Below are 20,088 nucleotides of genomic sequence, written 5' to 3' on the forward strand. Positions count from 1 at the left end.
CTACATATCAGAAATTTCTGAATTCAGATGAGGCCGAATTAATCCCTGAAGAACTAAGAAAATCTGCAGTGCCTTCCGAACTCAAGTTACAAAAAGATCTTGGCCGCCTCAAAACTCTGGCCCAGGACCCTGACCAATGGAAACAACTTAGAAACATGGATGGAGGAGCAGCTGTACTCCTCGAATTCTAAAACTCTGTTGCTGACTCACACAATTCTCATCAAGCGACATTCAGACTGAGTGGCTTACTAACATTATACACGTTTATGTGCATCCATTCAAAATCAGATTTAATTCCTTTATACTTTTTTATTTAAGATTTCGAGACATCACATTTCACATAACAAAAGCAGTAATATTCACATACTTAATAATATTCTCGTGTTCGTAATGTAAAATATAATACAAATAATTGAAACTATAAAGGAAATAAACTAAAACTAAATAATAAAAGACATTAAAAATGAATGGATGGAGATTTTTAAAAAAAGTTGCGCACTAAGATCGCTCTAATTTCTAAATAATAATAAAACAGAGAAGTAAGAGCTAAAAAAAAAAAAAAAAACCAAGAGAAAAATGTCTTTGTTTCGTAGAATGCAATTTTTAAAAATATATTTAAAAAAAAAACAAAAAACAAAACAAAACAAACAAACGAAAAAAAAAATACAACAACAAAAAAAAAAGGGCCAAGAAACAAACGAATAAATAGTTTAGTAGTCCTTCAGAGCCATTAGGCACATGGAGCCGGAGTGATCCCAGTTTCTATAACAAGAAACGGTCCTTGGGATAGGATGCTAGTTTTTCGAAAAATACTTTCAGCCAGATCTAACAGACCCAGCTACCTAATCACTTCTGGATGGACAGGGGGGGGGGTCAGAAAAAAAATCTCGACTGCCCCCTGGTCCCTTTGCGTTCCCTACCAAATGAGATATCGGGGTCCCTATAAACAAACGAATAGACCAAATAGAAAAAAAAAATTATAGAAAAAGGTAAACTATTAGCCATCTCGTACATTTTCATACATATGGATTTATTTCACAGCTTCAATCAAGTCACCTAGGGGAAATAATCCACCTCATCAGGGTTGCCAGTTTGGCATTTTAAATGCCAGATTCCACAAATCTGGCATTTTTGAAAACCGTTTGGCATTAGAAAAATCATTTGGCATTTGGCATTTTCATTTGGCATTTTCTTTTCTTGTATATTATACTTCAAATGACACCTTTTCTTAATTATTTCTAAACGCGTAAAAACAAACATCTTCACATTTCTTTTTCATTCTTAAAATCCAACCGTGGTGTAGTGGTTTAGCACTCCACTTAGTAGTCAGTAGGTAAATAATTACCCCAACAGGAAATTTAGTATAATTAAAAAAAAAAACAAAAACAAAAAAAAAAAAAAAAAAAAAAAAAAGAAAAAAGAAAAGAAAACACGCAAGCCACCAGGATATGATAGTAAATTGTCTATCAAAAGTGAGTAGTTTTCTTAGTGGGGGTGGGAGTCAACAGACTTTGGCATCTTTTTGAGTGTTTTGGCATTTTTTGAGTCTTCCCCTGGCATTTTGTTGAAAAATAATCTGGTAACCCTGCACCTCATTCACATGTATGACAACAATCGAGCAGACAATAAAAGAGAAACTAAGAACTTGAACAATTTCTTCAACTTTAAAGGTTTGGTTCTTATCTTTAAAGCTTTCTATGACATTAACTTGGCCACGAAGTGAAAAGGCTTGTTAAAGTAGTTTATAAACTCGTCCTCTTTTCTTTTAAAAATTTTTTGTATCTCCTTTTGTCCCTCTCTTCTACTCCACTAACTTCTTTCTTCTTCTTCTTCTTCTTCTTCTTCTTCTTCTTCTTCTTCTTCTTCTTCTTCTTCTTCTTCTTCTTCTTCTTCTTCTTCTTCTTCTTCTTCTTCTTCTTCTTCTTCTTCTTCTTCTTCTTCTTCTTCTTCTTCTTCTTCTTCTTTCTTCTTCTTCTTCTTCTTCTTCTTCTTCTTCTTCTTCTTCTTCTTCTTCTTCTTCTTCTTCTTCTTCTTCTTCTTCTTCTTCTTCTTCTTCTTCTTCTTCTTCTTCTTCTTCTTCTTCTTCTTCTTCTTCTTCTTCTTCTTCTTCTTCTTCTTCTTCTTCTTCTTCTTCTTCTTCTTCTTCTTCTTCTTCTTCTTCTTCTTCTTCTTCTTCTTCTTCTTCTTCTTCTTCTTCTTCTTCTTCTTCTTCTTCTTCTTCTTCTTCTTCTTCTTCTTCTTCTTCTTCTTCTTCTTCTTCTTCTTCTTCTTCTTCTTCTTCTTCTTCTTCTTCTTCTTCTTCTTCTTCTTCTTCTTCTTCTTCTTCTTCTTCTTCTTCTTCTTCTTCTTCTTCTTCTTCTTCTTCTTCTTCTTCTTCTTCTCTCCTCTCTCTCTTCTCCTCCTCTCCTCCTCTCCTCTCCTTTCTCCTCCTAATCTTCCCAATCTTATTCTTTCTTCACATTGTCATTGTTCTTCTTTTTCCAATGTAAACCAAACTTCGACTGAGTATTATTACTGTCAATATGTATACAGTAATACTGTATAGTGAGGCACGCTCTGAAGACAACAACCCTGAGATAAGTCTGTATAAAATTTTGATTAAATTAAAAAAAAAAAAAGAAGAGGACTTTCCTCATGTATGAATGGATTTATTAATGAAAAAAAGGGAGGCCTTCTGAAAGCTACTCGTGCTAAGGGAAACGACCCAAATATTCCCTGCACTAACCCTAAGAAGAAAATAAAACCTAGATAGTACTATCTAGTACCTCTAACTAGCCCTAATAGGAGAAACAAACACCCCAGCACCTTTACCAAGACCTATAACTAAAACTAATAGAAAAAAGATCCTCAGACCTCGAGCTATAGAAAAAAAAATCCAGGACTGCTTTGCACCTACCTTTCAATACTTCAACAAACAAAATGGCGGTTGATAACCAAAACAATGGTCATAATATTAGGACATTTTAACCTTTCACTAATCTAACAAGGCTTGTTCTAGGGTTTTTAAAATGCTACTATATATATTGACAAATTGAATAAATAAACGCCTGACAAAAGATCCAAGGTGAAAATACGAATTGAAAGAGATGCTAGACCGAGGAGCTTTCGGAAGTGCGATATTTTTTATTGAATTGAAATTTTATAAGGACTTGACCCAATGATTTAGTTGTCTTTTTAAGGTTGCATCAACCTAGAATAAAAAATTAACATTTGTGTCCCTCATTCGGACTTTCAAAACTAAAAACTCATTCATCAGTAACTGTTTTATTTATATAAATGGATAGAGACTTATTTAGAAGTCTAGACTTCAAAGAATTCTATTTATAAAATTGTTGCCAGTTATCCTCCTTCTCCAGAGACTACTATAAAGTGAGAAAACATTGATTGATAAGCATTTTTTTTTTCAATTTCCAAGAATATAATAAAATCATGGCTGATTTGCTGGGAAGTATTCTTGGTTCAATGGAAAAGCCTCCGTCAATTGGCGACCAAGAGCAAAGAAAGAAAGCCAAAGGTAAGATTAATATAAAGCCATTACCATCTGAAGAGAAAGAAAACTAAGAAGGGGGCCCAAAATTATGGATGATTCATAACTTTATATGAGTCTTGAAAATTGAGTCAGTGGTGAGATTGTACAAGTAGAATCAAGAAATGATATTTAGTCATTCCACACCATGGAGTCACGAAATACAGGAGAGGGCACTCAGCTCTTGAGATGTGCCAAATTGAAAGTGATATTGCCATGGAATTCATGGCTAATGGCAAACGTACTATGTGTGCATTCACCTGCCCTTCTCTTCTGCATATTGTGCAGAAGTGACACTTCCATACCTTCCAATACGTTACTTATATAAAGCACTGAACTCCTCTTCTTTATTATTCCTGTTTGTACCAAATAAAAGCCAGAAGTTTTTATTTAGTATTTTCATTCCAAGTAATTTGTTTTCAACTGTATTGTCAATGGACATATAAATGAAATAATGATAACGATAATGATGATGATGATGATGATGATGATGATGAGGATGATGATGGTGGTGGTGGTGATGAAGATGATGATGAGGATGATATTTCTTGGATTGTCATCATCATCATCATCATCATCATCATCATCATCATCATCATCATCATTATCATTATTAATACAATAACAGGAATACTTATAATAATAATAATAATGATGCTGATAATAAGAAAAACAATAACAGTGCTGATGATGATGGTGATAATAAAGATAACGGTGATGATAATACTAAAATATTATTATTATTATTATTATTATTATTATTATTATTATTATTATTATTATTATTATTATTATTATTATTATTATTATTATTAGTAGTAGTAGTAGTAGTAGTAGTAGTAGTAGTAGTAGTAGTAGTAGTAGTAGTAGTAGTAGTAGTAGTAGTAGTAGTAGTAGTAGTAGTAGTAGTAGTAGTATTATGTATATTGTGTATGTGTGGAGCTGGTGTGTGAGTTTGTGTCTTGAAAATATTAATATACAAGTAAATAAAAGAGAGAAATGATTGATATCTCTGAGAAAGAATTAATGAATACTAAGAATAAATCTTAAACTGGATAACCTGAATAATGATCAGTTTTAATTTAATCTATCTATCATTTTTTTGGGATTAAAATGAAGTATTTATTGCAGTTAATCCTTCTTCCTCCTACATACTAACTACTAATAAACTAGGCTCTCTCTCTCCAACATGTAATTTTTTTTCATGATGATAGTGCCGTGCGTGGCACAAGTCTGTCTCAGCCGCCTCGTCGCTCGGCGAGTGATAACTTATCACTGACTGAGTAATGAGCAGGCTGAGTGCTCTCTCCCGTAGTTTATTTCCCCCATGTTCCACACAATGTACATTTTTGTGGTGAATTTGTGGAATGTGCAATATAATTGTTCATATTTATATTTGATTTTTTTTTAAAAGGAAACAATACTAGGTATAATATGTGGATTTGTGACTAGGATTTCGATGATTGCGTCCACACCACCAAATTTTTCAGCCTATGTTTGCTTCAGATATTTGTTATCATGTTATTTTGATTTCTTCTTCTTCTTCTTCTTCGTTCCCATCACGTCACATGGTCAGTCCGGTCTGGTGAATGAAGCCCACAGTGGTCCTGAGGTCGTCCTCACTGCCGTACAGCTTCTTTGTGTATGGGGTTGGGTCAGGCCAGAAGGTCCTTCTCAACTGGTTGTACCTTGGACATTCCATTAGGACATGATGTCCATTTTCATTTTCAAGTCCGCAGTCACATTGTCCTGAGGCACCTGCTCTGGACATCCTCCACATATGTTCCTTTAACTGGTTGTGTCCAGTTCTCAGTCTGAAGATGATGACCTGTTCCTTTCTGTCGAGCACCTTGATTGGGTCATTCATGTTGTATTCTGGGTGCTTCTCTCTCCATCTCTGAGACTGGATAAATTTGGCCATTTTGTTAATTTCTCCTGTTGAGTACGTTGGGGAGGGTTGCTGCATGCGACTGCCTGCCTTTGCCAGTTGGTCAGCGATCTGATTTCCAAGTATCCCACAGTGTCCTGGAATCCACTGCAGTACAATGTTGGTAAACTTGCTTAGCTTCATGAGGTCTTCCACCAAGGCGTCTATATCATCCGCAAAGGACATCATTATATCCTCCAGAATTTTCTTAGCATCTGTTAAAATCACTATGTGTCTTGGTTTTTCATTTTCTGAGAGGATTTGCTTAACAGCTTCATGGATTGCATCTGCCTCTGACTTGTAGATTGAAGTGCGAGTACCAGTCGGTTTGCTGATCTCCTTTTGTTGACCATTTGTGTGCTCGATGTGCACTCCCAGGCCTCCGCACGTGTGTTCTTTATTGCATGAACCATCTGTATAGATTCTTGTCCATTTTTTTTCAGGGTAGTTTTGATCTATGCACTTCTGTACAGACTTCTTGATTTCTTCGCCGTGTTTTTGTTTTGTTGAAATGTCACCAACGGAAGTCTTGATTTTCAAGTGATTTTGCCTTTTCCAAATTGGTACTCTGATATTTGCTTTGCATTTTTGGGTCATTACTTCGTCAGGTTCGTGATCTTTTTCAATTTGCTGGGCTCTTTCAATAAAGTGTGATCTTTTCAGCCGCCTAGTTTTCTTTTGTTGCGCTCTAGCGTGAAGAGGCTGATCTGTCATTGTTTTCACGTCTGTGTATTGTTTCAAAATTTTTGATTCCCTTCTTTCTGATAGAGATGTAAGTCTTGTTATGGTTTCCATTGCATGTATCGGTGTCGATTTCATTCCTCCACTTATTATCCTCATGTTGCTGTTTTGCACTTTGTCCAGTTTTTCCATTTGAGTTTTGGAGCAGTTTCCCCATGCAGATATCCCGTATTCTAGTGCTGGTCTCACATATCCTGTGTAAGTTTGTTTCAGTATATCGGAGCTAGCTCCCCAAGTTGTTCCAGCTAGTTTTTTCAAGAGTTGTGTTCGCTTTACCCCAACTTTCTGACTGTTGCTGATTTGATTTTTCCATGTTAGTCTTGGGTCAAAATGGACTCCTAGGTATTTTGGTGCGTCGTCTTTTTCCAATTCATGGTCTTCAATATGCAGCTTTGCTTTTTCATCTTTTGGGGAGAGGCTAAATATTGTGAACTTTGTCTTCACTGCATTTATTTTCATCGCCCAGTTGTCAGTCCATTCTTTGATATTATCCAGTGTGATTTGCATCCTGTGTTGTGCCTTGATTAAGTTTTGGTCAGAGCTAATCAGAGCTAGGTCATCTGCGTACATCGACATTTTCACTCCTCGACATAGTGTTTCTCTTATATCATTTACATAGAGAAGAAATAGTGTCGGTGATAGTACTCCACCTTGTGGGACTCCATGTTTTAGTTTTGCTTCTCTACTTTTGTGACCTTGTGTTGTTACTCTTGCCTTTCTTGTTTTTAGGTCGTTTTGTATCCAGTTGAGCATGTTATGGGATACTTTTGATTTTTGTAGTTTATATACCAGACCTTTTTTCCACACTTTGTCGAATGCTTTTTCAAAGTCCACCCATACCACAACTTTTTTCTTTCCATCCTGAAACGAGTCTTCTATTTCTTGGGATATGTAGGTTACTTGATTTTCAGTACTCCTGTGTCTTTGAAACCAGCTTGTTCATTTATAAGCACATTATAGTTTTCAAGATACCACATCAGTCTGGAGTTGATAATTCTTTCTACCAGCTTGCACATGCAGCTTGTAAGACTTATAGGTCGGTAATTTGCGGCTTCATTTGCTTGTTTTCCTTCTTTCTTAATTGGGACAATAAAAGCCTTTTTCCATATATCTGGTATTTTACCAGTTTTCCAAGTGCTGTTGTAGAGTTGTAATAGTTTCTTTTTCGCTGTCTTTCCAAGATGGATAAGCATCTCATTTGTTACTTCGTCTGGGCCTGGCGATTTCTTTGTTTTTAACACTTTGAGAGAGCTTTCTAGTTCTTCCATAGTTAGCTTCTTTGTCATTACTTCATCTATGGCTTCCTTGAGTTCCTTTTTTTGTTTTCTGCATTCTTTTTTAACTCTTTTCTTCATTTCTTTTTCTATTGTGTTGTCACTAATTTTTTTGAACTGCTCCATGAATAGGTCTGCAGCTTGTTGTGGACTGACAAGTTCTCCTTCTTTTTCCAAAGCGGGAGGGGCGTAGTGATTCGGTTCTCTATTTAGGGCTTTTGTAAGTTTCTAAAGTTTATTTCCATCTTTTTCGAAGTTAAGGCTATGCGTTTTTTCTTTCCATGCCATTTTGGATGTCATTGCCATTTCATTTTTAAAGGTAGCTTCTGCCTCTTTATACGCTGCAATATTGTCATCACAGGGGTCTCCTTCAGCCTTTTCTCTTGTTTCCGATACTTCATTACTTAACTGATTAAGATCGTCTGTCCAGAGTGGTATATAATTTTTTCTTGCTCCCCTTGGGATACTTTCTTTTGCTGCTTTTAGGATGGCCTTTGTCAGTTCTTTTGCACTTTTGTTGACATTCTTGGTTTTACAGTTTATGTTTTTGCAGTGGCTGTCTGTAAGTTGTTCAAAGCTTTCCCATTTTGCTCTTTTGTAGTTCCATCTTGGGATAGTTTGTGTTTTGTTTACATTTTGATGATATAGGTTTGTGATGATTGGCCTATGGTCGCTACCACCCAGTTGGGGCTGTACTGTTCTATTTATCGTCTTTGCTATATCATCTGTGGCAAACGTAAGATCTGGGGTAGATGTGGTTTTCCACGCTCTTGAGAAATATGTGTCCTCATCTTCATCGTCATACAATAGTTGAAGTTTTGTTTCAATTTGCCAGTTTTCTACTGTTTCACCACGTTTGTCCATATCTCCATATCCCCAGCTTTGAGAGTGACTGTTAAAGTCCCCTAGTACCAGACGTCTTTCTTCCTGGATTTTTATCTTGTCTAAATGAAGCTCTTTGTTTGGTGGGCAATAGCAGTTAAAAATCAGGAGTTCTTTCTTTCCGATACATACTTTAATTTGCTGTATTTCTGATCGCTCTTGTGTATCAATCTTTATGCCTGCGGTGGGGTAGTCGTTTTTTACTAATGTCATCACGCCTCCTTTGTGATCCTTTCTATCATGCCTTATTACCTGGTACCCTCTAATGGCAAATCTCATGTTGTCCGTTTTGATTTTAAAATGGTTAATTATGACAATTGTTGAATTCGAACTATTTATAGTTGTTTTTTTTTTAATTGAACTTTTTCTGAGTTTGAGCTTCTGTTAAAGAAAATGGTTGAAAGTCTCCAGATATTAGGAAAAAAAGATTCAATCAATCACTTTAAAAATAAAAAAATAAAAAATTTTTAATGACCCTTTCATTAGATAAGTTTGTCTTATGTCCATTAATTTGCATTTTTTTTTCTACAGCACAAAAAGCTCTAATTGAAAAGCAACAGGAAGCAGAAAAGGCACGACTTGAAAAATTTCGCAAAGAGGTAAACTTAGAAATGACAAAAATAATTAAGGGCCCGATATAGTGTTCTTTGTTTTTAAAAAAACAAAATTTTGTTAATTAATTCAAGACAGACCTGGAATTTGAAGTGCTGTTACACCTGAATTCAGTACTGGGACATAATGACTTATGCCTATAACCTATTGAAGGTTAGGCCATATATACTATTTTGCTTCTCCAATTTCACCCAGCTTATTCCTCGGTGCCTTAGTGCCACTTTACAGTCCAGCATCCAGCTGCTTTAGGTCCCTTTTCTTTTCCTCTTTTCTGGAAGATTCCAGCGTAATACTCATGGTAAAAATCTTCAATAGTCTATAACAAGGTGCCATAACCCGTGTTAAGTAGGCACTTAAATGATGGGCTAAATCTGTGTCACAGTTCTCCCATTCACCTGTGTGACAGCCAGTTATCGTTTGTGAGCTGGATGCTAAAACCATGACTTAAATTGAGATATCTTGGTGTTTATTTACAGAATTTGATAAATTTTACACCAAAATAAAGGGCACTGAACGCTCTATCATTTGGTACAATTACCATTTCCCTCCTTAAATTGATTTAGAAGATATTGTAATGGAAAGATAGCTTCATTTTAGTGGGCAAGAAAATCAAGCCGTGGATCATCAATCATGAAAAAATTCCCTTTGAAACATAAATAATCATAAGATTCAACCATTTTCCTTTCCAATGATACCATTTTCAGCTATCAAAACTGCTTCCCTGATACCCTTTGAGCGTTCCATAAAATCACACTCATTTCAAAATCTACCAAAGTAACGCCATTTCAGCTTGGACTGCCGTGGTCAACGTCGTTAATTGGCTTTTAGCCTCGTGACGTCACAGTGTTTCAGGGGAATCCCCTTTCGCTTTTTCACTCAGCTGGAGCCCAGTTTCAGGCTGATTCCTATGGTAATTTTGGGGGTGTTTTCGAGGTATAAAAAATTGATTAACTCTGCTTCTTTATAGCCTAGAGACAAAATTCAAACAGTTTTATCAATGGGATGGTATACTGCATCATAGTAAAACTGAAATATAAGTGCTTGGTTAGTGGAAAGTCAGGACAGCTGGATAACTTAGTGGCTATTACGATTGCTTGCCGAGCTCTCTCTCTCTCTCTCTCTCTCTCTCTCTCTCTCTCTCTCTCTCTCTCTCTCTCTCTCTCTCTCTCTCTCTCTCTCTCTCTCTCAGCTAGACAGAGGGTATCATCAATTTGATCCCATGTTTGACTCCTGACACTGTGATCTTTATTTTCATCTGGCACTTCTCTATATCGTATATTTCTCATAATTGATATAATATAAGTGCCTGCTCACACGTTTTCTGAATTCTAACATTACTGTTTCATAACATTTTTGTGTGTGCCTGCCCATTCCCATTGAACACCTTTACTGATATCTGTGCGAGTGTGTGTGTGTATGTATGTGTGTGTGTGTTTGCGCACTTGTGCGTGTGTGTGTGTGTGTGTGTGTATGTGTGTTTGAGTGAAACTGTGAAACCACTTGAAAAAAAGTATGTGATGTAAAGCGCTTAGAAGTTTTGACAGGAGGTGCTATAGAGGGAAAATATTCTTTTACTTCTTCTTCTTCCCCTTCTTCTTATTATTATTATTATCTTTGCTGGTAATTTTTTTTCATATCATACATCTTATTCCATTTTCAGATTCAAAAGAAGATCCACGACTTCATTAAAGATGGAAAATTGGAAAAGTTGGGTCTAGAGCCGATGGACAAAGTGCTTAGATCAATTGTGTAAGTATTAAAATGAGATGAAGAAACTTTTGATGCAATAATTTCTATTGTGACCATTTATAACAGATTTGAAAATGGGTTTATATGATATCTATATCCAATCCAATCCAAAATAGTTGTAGCTTCATGTGATGAAGATTGATGCAACTAGGTGTGGTGGGATAGCGTTGATGTACTATCTATTTATTGGTTTTAAACTGGTCGCATTTTATTTAACTATGGAATATTGTCAGATTATTGGTTGCTGTGACATTTTCAGGGATGCTGTTCCTTGCGTGAATAGTACTGGGGAAGAACGACTGTTTGTGTGCGTTAATTTTGGAAGATGGCAGTGTATATGCATTTTCTTTTCTTCCGTGGTTTTTCAGTGTTTTAATAGGGGTGGTGGTGGTCCCTGTCGGCCCTTGAACAAGATATTCAGCTTTTGTGTCTTTTTCCTTTCAATAACAGGGGTCCAGTTTAATGTGCCATCATGTCTTTTACACTGTGTTGTCAGTTGTAGTTATTACAGATAAATCAAGAGGCCCTTCTTTGAATCATTTCTATCTTATTGATCGATGTTGATGTAATCGGGTCCCATATGCTGCTGCTGTATTCCAAAACAGGTCTTAAAGATACTTTTTAACACTTTTCTTTCACTTTTGCGGGGCATGATGATAGGTTCTGACGTAGAAAGCTAAGGACGTTATCGGCTTTGTTGTATATATTTCAATATGTGGGTTCCATCTTAACTTGTCGTCTATTGTTATGCCCAGGTAATCAGCCTTTCTTTCAGTTTAAATTTTTCATTGTGGATTGTGTGGTCTTTTTGTTGGTTTTTTGGATGACTTGACATTTTTGGAATGGAACTCCATTTTCCGTTCACTTTCCCATTCTTGCAGGTTTGCGGGGTCCTGTTGTAGAATGATTCCGTCTTTCTCTGATTTTATTTGTATGTATAATAAACTGTCATCGGCAAACAACCAAATCTTTTAACCTGAGGATATTTGTTCTAGCATATTGTTGATATAAACAAGAAAAAGTACCCTTCCAAGTACTGTCCCTTGTGATACTCCTGAACCACTGGCATTGGTGATGACATTTTGTTTTCAACCATTACTTTCTGTGTGCAGCTGGTGAGAAATGATTCAACCCATGAGTATAAATTGCCTGAAATTCCACAGTGTTGAGTTTTTTCAATAGGCTTTTTGTGATGAACCTTGTCGTATGCCTTGCTAAAATCGAGTAGGATTGCATAAGTTTGGCCCTCTGAATTTAAGGTGTTTACGAAGTCTGTGCAAGTTGTAATATCTCCGAAAGCCATGATGCAAGCCAGTCAGAATCTTGTTTTGTTCAAACTGCTTCATGGTAATGTGAATTATATGTTCTAGTATTTGCATAATAATGACATAAGGGACACAGGTCTGTAGTTTTCAGGGTTGGTCCTTTCTCCCTTTGTAGAGATTGGTGTTATTTGCACATATTTCCAGTCATTTGGAATTTTTCCATGGCCCAAGGATGTCTGGAACAAGAGTGTCTAATTATTTTCAAACGTCTTGATGCACTTTACAGACAGTCTATCCAGTCCTGTTGCTATATTTTCATTCAAGTTTTGCAACCCTTTTAGTACGCCTCGTTCTGTAACTTCAATCTCCTCCATTTGTTCAATTTGTTTGCCTGACAGCTACAATTGGATGAACTGTTTTGGTCAGAAAATAAAGCCCTGGGATGGGGTCTTTGGGTCTCCCATATTGAGTGGAGAGGTCACTCATGCTATGTCTGCTTTCCTCATATTTCTGTTTTCTTTTTCTAGGTTGCTGCCAGGACTACCAGAGATGTGATCAGTTCTACCAATTCTCTGTAGAAAACGTTTACTACTAATAATATTATTAATAATAATATTGATAATGTAATTTATATAGCGCTTGTCCCATACAATATAACTCTAGGTGCACAATATACCTGACATGCAATACACATTATAAAAAATTCACTCTTTCATATTTTCAATAAAATTTAAAAGATAAGAATATGGAATTATTTATAAAAAGGTAAATTAGGGTAAACATATTTTTGAGGTGACACTACAAAAATTATGTAATTTAACCTATGGTATATTATGAAGATTGCTCATCCATTATTTTTCAACTTTAATGTATTTTTAAAAAAATATAATGGTCAATTGCTTTCTACATATCATCTAAATATAACAGAAAGAAATGACTATTTAAATTTCTTTCAAAAACGGCTTCAGAATTAGCAAAGCTAGAGCGCAGATTAAATGGCAGAGAATTCCACACTGTTGGAACTGCGCTATATAGGGTTCTGTCTTTTAATTTGTGTTACCCCTTTTTTTCTGGTGTGCAAAAGATGCTGGTCACACGATCTTATATTACGAGATGGGATGTAATCATGAATAAAATCCTTCAGATAGAAAGGTGAGCAATCGTTTTTAGAGTTGAAACATAGCATTGAATTTTATAGTAATTCTAGCTTTAATAGGCAACCAGTGAAGTTCATAAAACGTAACTATGAGTTCTCTTTTTTTTTTTTTTTTTTTAAATTCGTTTTGTAAAGTCTGTAGTTTCTTTAAAAGATTATCAGGCAGGTTATTTTTATAGTTTTGTGTTGTTGACTGAAGAAGGGTTTTGAGCCTGATGTGATCAGCCTTTGGTATTTTGTTCTTTTTAGAAGCTATTATATTCATTTTTGTTTATTAGATTGTTTTTGCAAGAACTTTTGCAAGTATTTTATTTAAAGGAGCATCAATTGGTTGGTCGCTTTTGGCCCAATACCACCTGCCTTAGATTTAACTCCTCTAATAGGTTCAAACAGTCCCACCGTCTGACAAAAATTCTTTAAATCTGGTTTGGACGGCACTGTCCAGTACCGCATGCTACAAGAAAAATTTCTTTCATTCAAACTGTGTACTGATCTTTCACATACTCCAATTTATATTAACATACACAGCACCTGCTTACTATCTTAAATTTTATATGTGGTTTGTGTTATGCATTATGGTTTTTTCCAAGCCACCCTTCACAGGGCTCAGAAATTAATTATGGAAATGCAGCAAAATTTTACCACTAGTTAATGGTGGGATGGAGACTTTTGGCTGGCTATATATGTGTTTTTCATTCCATGAAGCCCTCTATAGTCATTGAATGGGATTGCTTGATTTTGTCTTGGCACCTGCTGAGATTCTTTGCAGAAAGGGAAGCACTCACTTTATTTGACTTTCAGCCATAAAGACATCATGATGGGAAAGAAGAAGAAGAAGAAGACTCTTTTTGTTATAATGATATGGTGTTTATTTATTTATTTATATATATATTTATTTATTTATTTATATAATTAAAGGGTGTCCCTCTTGGTAGTGATCCTGTGCATGTGTCTAGATGGAACCATCTGGTGGTCTCAGGTTTTAAAAACTGACATAGAAATCTTGGAATCTTTTTCTATTCCTTGTTATGATTGTCTCAATTATTCTTGGGTAGGTGCTTTGTAGTGCCTGACATAAGATCTATAATCTTTTGACTGCCGTATCATCTTGATAAAGTATTAAAAATAATATATAATTCCTTAACAACCAAATCCTTTCTATGCACTTAATGCAACCAAAACAAATATTTTTTTTTTTAACTTTAAAAAACTCAAATACCATTCCTTAATATTTTTTTTCAGATATTTTTATCTTTCTAATTATGTTTTGTAATTTTTTTTATTTCATTCAGATTTTACAGAGATAAGTTCAAGTATGTTGTGATATTCATTTTTTAGGTTATTATTCATTCCTAGATCTTACTATATTATGCAGAAAGGACATGCCAAATATTTCTCTTCAGTCTATCTGGTATTTAAGTGATATATTTATGTTTTTATTGCTCTTGTTGTTGGCTGAAGAAGGATATTGAGCCTGAAACGTTCCGGTTTTGGGATTTTGTTCTTTTTTTTTTTTTCCTTTTTGTTTATTACTTTTTACAGTCCACAACTTCTGGCAGCTTAGTATCACTTTTACTAGTATTCATTTTTTGTTTGTTTTCTTTCGTTCTGGAAACATTTCTAGACATGATGTGGCAGAGGTTGCTGGTCTGACCTCGTTTTCATTTGGACTAGAGGAAGAAGACAGATATGTGATGATGTGGAAAAAGGTTTGAGTACTAAAGTTTTTTTTTTGTTAGTTTTCTTTATTTGGGAGATTATATCTGCTCCTGGAGAATGTGATGATAGTTTTTTTTTTTAATTTTGATGTGTGGGTGACTTGTGATGACGAGGATGGGTCTGTTTGTTTTGCTGTTTTCGTTGTTAGCTGGTCTCATGGCAGCCTCCCTAGAGATGTTATGGACCTTGTCGACCGCTTGTTCAGGATATGTCCACAGCACCTGTCTTTGTTTATAAATTGAAGTTTACATTTCAATACTTCATTATTAAGTACTTCTATAATTCCAGATTCCACTGATTTCTCTTGAATGTCTTATTTAATGGGGACTCTAGTTTGCTTTTACAATGCCTGTTGCAGCAGATTTCCACTGTACAAGAAACATGACTTGTTTTGCTTGTTGTATAGAATATAATATTGTCATTCTTTTTTATACTCCAGGAATTTGCCCCAACAGATGAGGAACTTTCAGCTTATAGGAGAGGCGAGAAATGGGACCCAGAGAAAGCTAAGGAACTTGCAAAACAAAAGGTGTTGAGTCGTCTGCTATTTTGATGTTGTTTGACATTGTTTTTTGTTTTTTAATGATATATTGCAGATCTGCAAAGCACTGAAAAAAAAATTTTCTGCAAATTAAAGGTGCTAACTTTTAGACTACAAATTTGAAAAATTACTTTTTAAAAAACATTTAAAATTAACTGTATTTTCGATGGTTAAGCACACTGACAAGCACTTAATTTGTACATTAGACATATCCGTCACACAAGGAGTGTTAGGTTTACCTCAGTTACCACTTTATTCTAGATTCTAAAATATCACTTAGAGGGCTTTGCAATTAATATTGTAATTATAGAGGTTGCTATGATATAAGTAGTTATCCCAGTGATGATGGCAGACTTTAAACTTGAGTCGTTCACTTGATTAATTCCTTTTAACTACAAACCGATATTTGTAATATAAAAAAGGACGTTAATGTGCTTTGTTTATAAGTACAAAGACAAATTAAATCATCATGCTAAATCGCCATGCCCTTCTTAACATTTTGAATTTATCTTACCCGATACTGTGAAGTGTTTTTTATATCCAAATAAATAGATGCATAAATATTACATTCTGTCTACTATATATACATATATATAGATACTGATATCTAACCTTTATGCATATTGCATTAATCAGCCTCACACTTTGGTGGAAACTAAGACTGCTGCAATTTGCGAATCAATGATTACATTTGAAAAAGCAATTAATAATTACCATCTTGGTTGTGTAAATCTGTACTAACAATTCTTTAAGAAATATTTGCTAAAATCGTTGATTAATTTTGAATAGAAATGAAATAAAATAACACATAGCTTTTTTGTTCTTCAAATGATAAGAATTACTGTCAGTAACAGAACTCAATTATTTGATCCACCCTCAATAAATCGGGCACTGTTAGACACCATCCAGGTCAGTGGCTTGTTTAAACTCCCGATTAAGTGAATTTGACTCAGGATCATTATCAAGACCCTTTGTTTAAAAGCATCTGTTTGATATAGATGTAGTCCTTCAGAACCATTAGGCTGATGGTGACAGAGTTTATTCTGGTTTGAAACAGACAATAACAATTGCTTGTTATCCTTTTGATATGACTTAGTCCATCGCAACGCACTTTCTGCCAGATTTAACCGACACAGCTACCCAATCCCTGCTGGGTGGACAGTAGTCCAAAAAAATCTCGACTACACCCGAGATTGATCTTGGTCCATGTTTTGTGTGAAGCAAGTGCTCTACCAACTAAGCTATCGGGACCCCCTTCTGTTTGAAATAGTCCTATAATAATAATAATAATAATAAGAATAATAATAATAATAATAATAATAATAATAATAATAATCTTTATTATCCCATGAGGCAATTATTGTCAGGTTTCATTTAGGTTGTTTGAAGACAGAATTTGAAATGGATGATATGCCTTTTCAAAATCTATTATTGTGCTGACTAGGGCATCGTCCTAAAACTTTGAAACTTTTTCTTCACCAGGAGCTTCAAGATCAAGAAGACAAAGAAAGGCTGGCAAGCACTAAAGAACTGCCAGCATCCAACTACAGAGACAAGTATAAGCATCTGATAGGGGATGAGGCAGCCAAGGACGCAGCAAAGGAGATGACATCAAATACTTCTTATGGCATTGGTAGGATAATTGGAATTTGAATCTTAAAATACCCCCAATAAAGAGCTAAGAATGATTGAAACGGCATTGAATAAAAATATGTAAAGATGATTCTCGTATATGTTTTCAACAAAAAAAACAAACCCAACAAAAATGAACCCCTTCACCCCCACCCCCAGAAAAAAAAAGTAAACATTGATTACAAATAAGCCTTTGACCTTCAGATTTATAAGGCCCATGTACATTTTTGTGAATTACTTTTTGTAGTCCACAGCTTCTATCAGTTGAGTATCAGCATGAACTAATATTGGGCTCTTTTTCTCTGTCCAGTTCCGAGTACAAATAAACGTGACCTTCGCACCATAGAGCAAGTCATGGCAGATTCCAAAGCAAGGAAGAAACAAAAAGTGGATGGCCCTGCCTTGTCATCAGAAGATCAAGCCTCATCACCGTCATCGTCTCACCAGCAGTCATCTCATGGTGACCCTGTTGACGGGTCATCATCTTCATGACAAGATTGTATACAAAAGTTTAGGTAGAAGCATTTTGTGTAATTTATGTAAAAACTTAAAGTAATTCAATAGAGTATCTATCAAACTGTAAATACGTTTTGTTAATCAGTTGTTATTAGAATATAACACTTACTTTAGCATCTTGATTAAAATGGTTTAAAATATGTTGGAATTTTGTTTTTTTTTTAGGTTGAATTATTTTAATCAAGTATCAAAATTATTGAAAACTCTCAGTCTGACTTTTGAAAACATGCTCATATTTTTCTTTCTCATTTGGGCTCCAGTCTTTCTCGTATATAGATATATATGTATTTGAAATCAGTTCCACGATTTAGATATCTCGGTTTCAGTAATGCAATTTTTTAATGAAAGAAATCCAAAGAAGCTAAACTAACAAACTTTTGTTACTTATGATAAAATAATGGTAGAAGGTGAAATAACAAAACATTTTTTACCTATGATAAAAAATGGATAAGATTTTTTTTTCTATGCTACCTCATGTCCATGTCTACCAAGGCACAGTCTTTACAGCCATTAGTACCACACCAGCACAACTTAAGTAATTAAAGAAAATGACAAGCTATTCATATTATGTCATTATAATAATGATTATGCATCCAGACATTGCCTTGTATCCCGTATTGTGAATGATATGGTAATATGGTAATATTTATTAAGACTAATTTACCCTGTAATGCTTCATGACTATTCAGTGTATCTAGATACAAAATGTCTCAGGGACCTACGGATTTTGTTATTTAATAGTTGATATTTCAAGGGAAGTAACATCAAATTAGCAAAAGATGTCAGTAAAATTGGGTGGAGTCTTCTGAATTCCCATGGCAAAGTGGGTGGAGAGGTCACTTTTGTTGTATCTTCTTTCCCCCTATATATTTTTGGGGTTTTTTTGTTCTGGATTGAAATTGCTCAGTTTTTTTTTTCTGGGCCTGGCGGGGATCCGTAGCTTAGAGGGATGCAGTCATGTGTAAAGTTCTTTTTTAAAAATATTTTTAAGAGATATTTTTTTCCAGGTATTTGGAATGTATACACATTCATTCTTGCTTTCAAATTTAAATTTTTGTCCAGTGTCATGGAACTCCTGCCCCAAAGTAAAGAAATCAAATAGAAAAAATCAAAGAATGCACCCTTTGATTTATTTACAATTACCACAGTACCGTAACTCTTATAATGGCCCATTAATAAAAGCCCAAGTCCCCACATCAGAAATAAAAAAATAATGCGCACTATGGCAACAGAAACTTTTTAAATGCTTTATAATTTGTTCCCTCCAATTCTTCACACAACCTTGCAGCAAAGAAAATCATCTGGGTGGGATTCCTGACCTCCCATAGTGGGCAGGGAGGTACACACTGTGCCTTCTATCCCATTATATCTGTTTTCCAACATGCTTTCTGTCTTTGTCTTGGAATGAGATTACTTGGTTTTGTCCTGGCCCTGGCTGGGAGGGAAACAGTCAAATGCATAGTTGTTTTGGGAGATGATATTTTTTTTCCTTGTAAATCATCACTCTGTTATGTCTTATTATATGTTATTTTGAATGTATAATGTAAGCATTTGAGTGTATTCCTCTTTGTTGTTTTTTGTTTGTTTGTTGCTTTAGGTCTCTTCCAACACAATTGAGGTTATATGAGAGACCGCTGAAACAAAAAAACAAGCAATCTAACAAAAATAGTACAAATGTAAATCAAAATCATAACCTAAAGATATCATAAGCTAAATTATAAATAACCAAGAACAAACAGGCAGGAGATTTACAGAAAAAAAAAAAATCCCCTGTCAAAAATACAATCACAAACCAAAGAAGCAGGATAGGCTAGTAAAGAGAAGAAGAAACGACATCACTATCGGATCGTACACCCATGCGAACATCATAGGTATATGATTCAAGGGTGATGCTCCCATCCAACCACCCGATTTTGTGCTTGTGTCCGGATGAGACTTATAGGTGATCTCAAACTAAGTACATTGGCGGATCATATATAATATGTAAACAAAACATAATGCAGTGCATAACAGAGATGATTTACAAGGACAAAATATCATCTCCAAATGCTATACATTTGAATGTTTCCCTCTCAGCCAGGGTATCTGGCCTGGACAAAACCAAAAAGCTCATTCCAAGACAAAGACAGAAAGCATGTTGGAAAACAGATACAGGGGGATAGAAGACATAGTAAATGCCTCCCTGCCCACTATGGGAGGTCAGGAATCCCACCCAGTCATATGGAGAAAAAAAAAGAACTCAGTAGGGGATTTGTCCCATTACTTTTTGACTCACCTCGTAGAAGAGCGTTGTTGGGCAGAAATCATTCTACAGTAGCATGACACTCATTCCATCGAATTTGACAACAAATTACACAATTTCGTCCAACGCAGCATGCTAAACAAAATGTTGACGAAGTTCTGTAATTGTTTCAGTAAACAGGCGTGGGCAGGCAGGTCGCTTACTGTTGTCTTCTATACCGTACCTATACCTATATGTTTTCCAATTGCTTTTTGTCTCATGCCAAGAGCACACAATCAGTGTGTTTAGTTCAAGATCAGCTTAATG

The 20,088-nt window shown here is 35.2% G+C and overlaps 1 protein-coding gene across 2 annotated transcripts; it reads left to right on the forward strand.

Moving 5' to 3' along the window:
* Positions 1-1,582: 1,582 nt before the first annotated feature.
* Positions 1,583-18,775, forward strand: LOC144970316 (sperm-associated antigen 7 homolog). Of its 2 annotated transcripts, none has more exons than XM_078909821.1 (8): positions 1,583-1,670; positions 3,416-3,514; positions 8,882-8,949; positions 10,623-10,711; positions 14,757-14,841; positions 15,291-15,380; positions 16,875-17,025; positions 17,335-18,775. In XM_078909821.1, exons 1-8 carry the CDS (start codon positions 1,601-1,603, stop codon positions 17,514-17,516), a joined length of 834 nt encoding a protein of 277 aa, XP_078765947.1. In that variant the 5' UTR covers positions 1,583-1,600; the 3' UTR covers positions 17,517-18,775. The 2 variants fall into 2 exon arrangements, with proteins under 2 accessions (XP_078765947.1, XP_078765948.1); XM_078909822.1 differs by lacking the exon at positions 1,583-1,670 and adding an exon at positions 2,947-3,111 and having other exon boundaries at positions 17,335-17,680.
* Positions 18,776-20,088: the final 1,313 nt, after the last annotated feature.

Source organism: Berghia stephanieae, chromosome 4 (assembly GCF_034508935.2).
Source record: "Berghia stephanieae isolate SIO BIC M18660-M18661 chromosome 4, UCSD_Bste_1.3, whole genome shotgun sequence".
NCBI lineage: Eukaryota > Metazoa > Mollusca > Gastropoda > Nudibranchia > Aeolidiidae > Berghia > Berghia stephanieae.

What these genes read in the sequence shown, in the direction of transcription:
- LOC144970316 (XM_078909821.1), top strand. Translation starts at nt 1,601, where the DNA reads ATGTATGACAACAATCGAGCAGACAATAAAAGAGAAACTAAGAACTTG. An exon ending in TTGAAAAATTTCGCAAAGAG is followed by an intron (nt 8,950 to 10,622) that starts GTAAACTTAGAA and finishes TTCCATTTTCAG; the next exon opens with ATTCAAAAGAAGATCCACGA. An exon ending in AAAGTGCTTAGATCAATTGT is followed by an intron (nt 10,712 to 14,756) that starts GTAAGTATTAAA and finishes AAACATTTCTAG; the next exon opens with ACATGATGTGGCAGAGGTTG.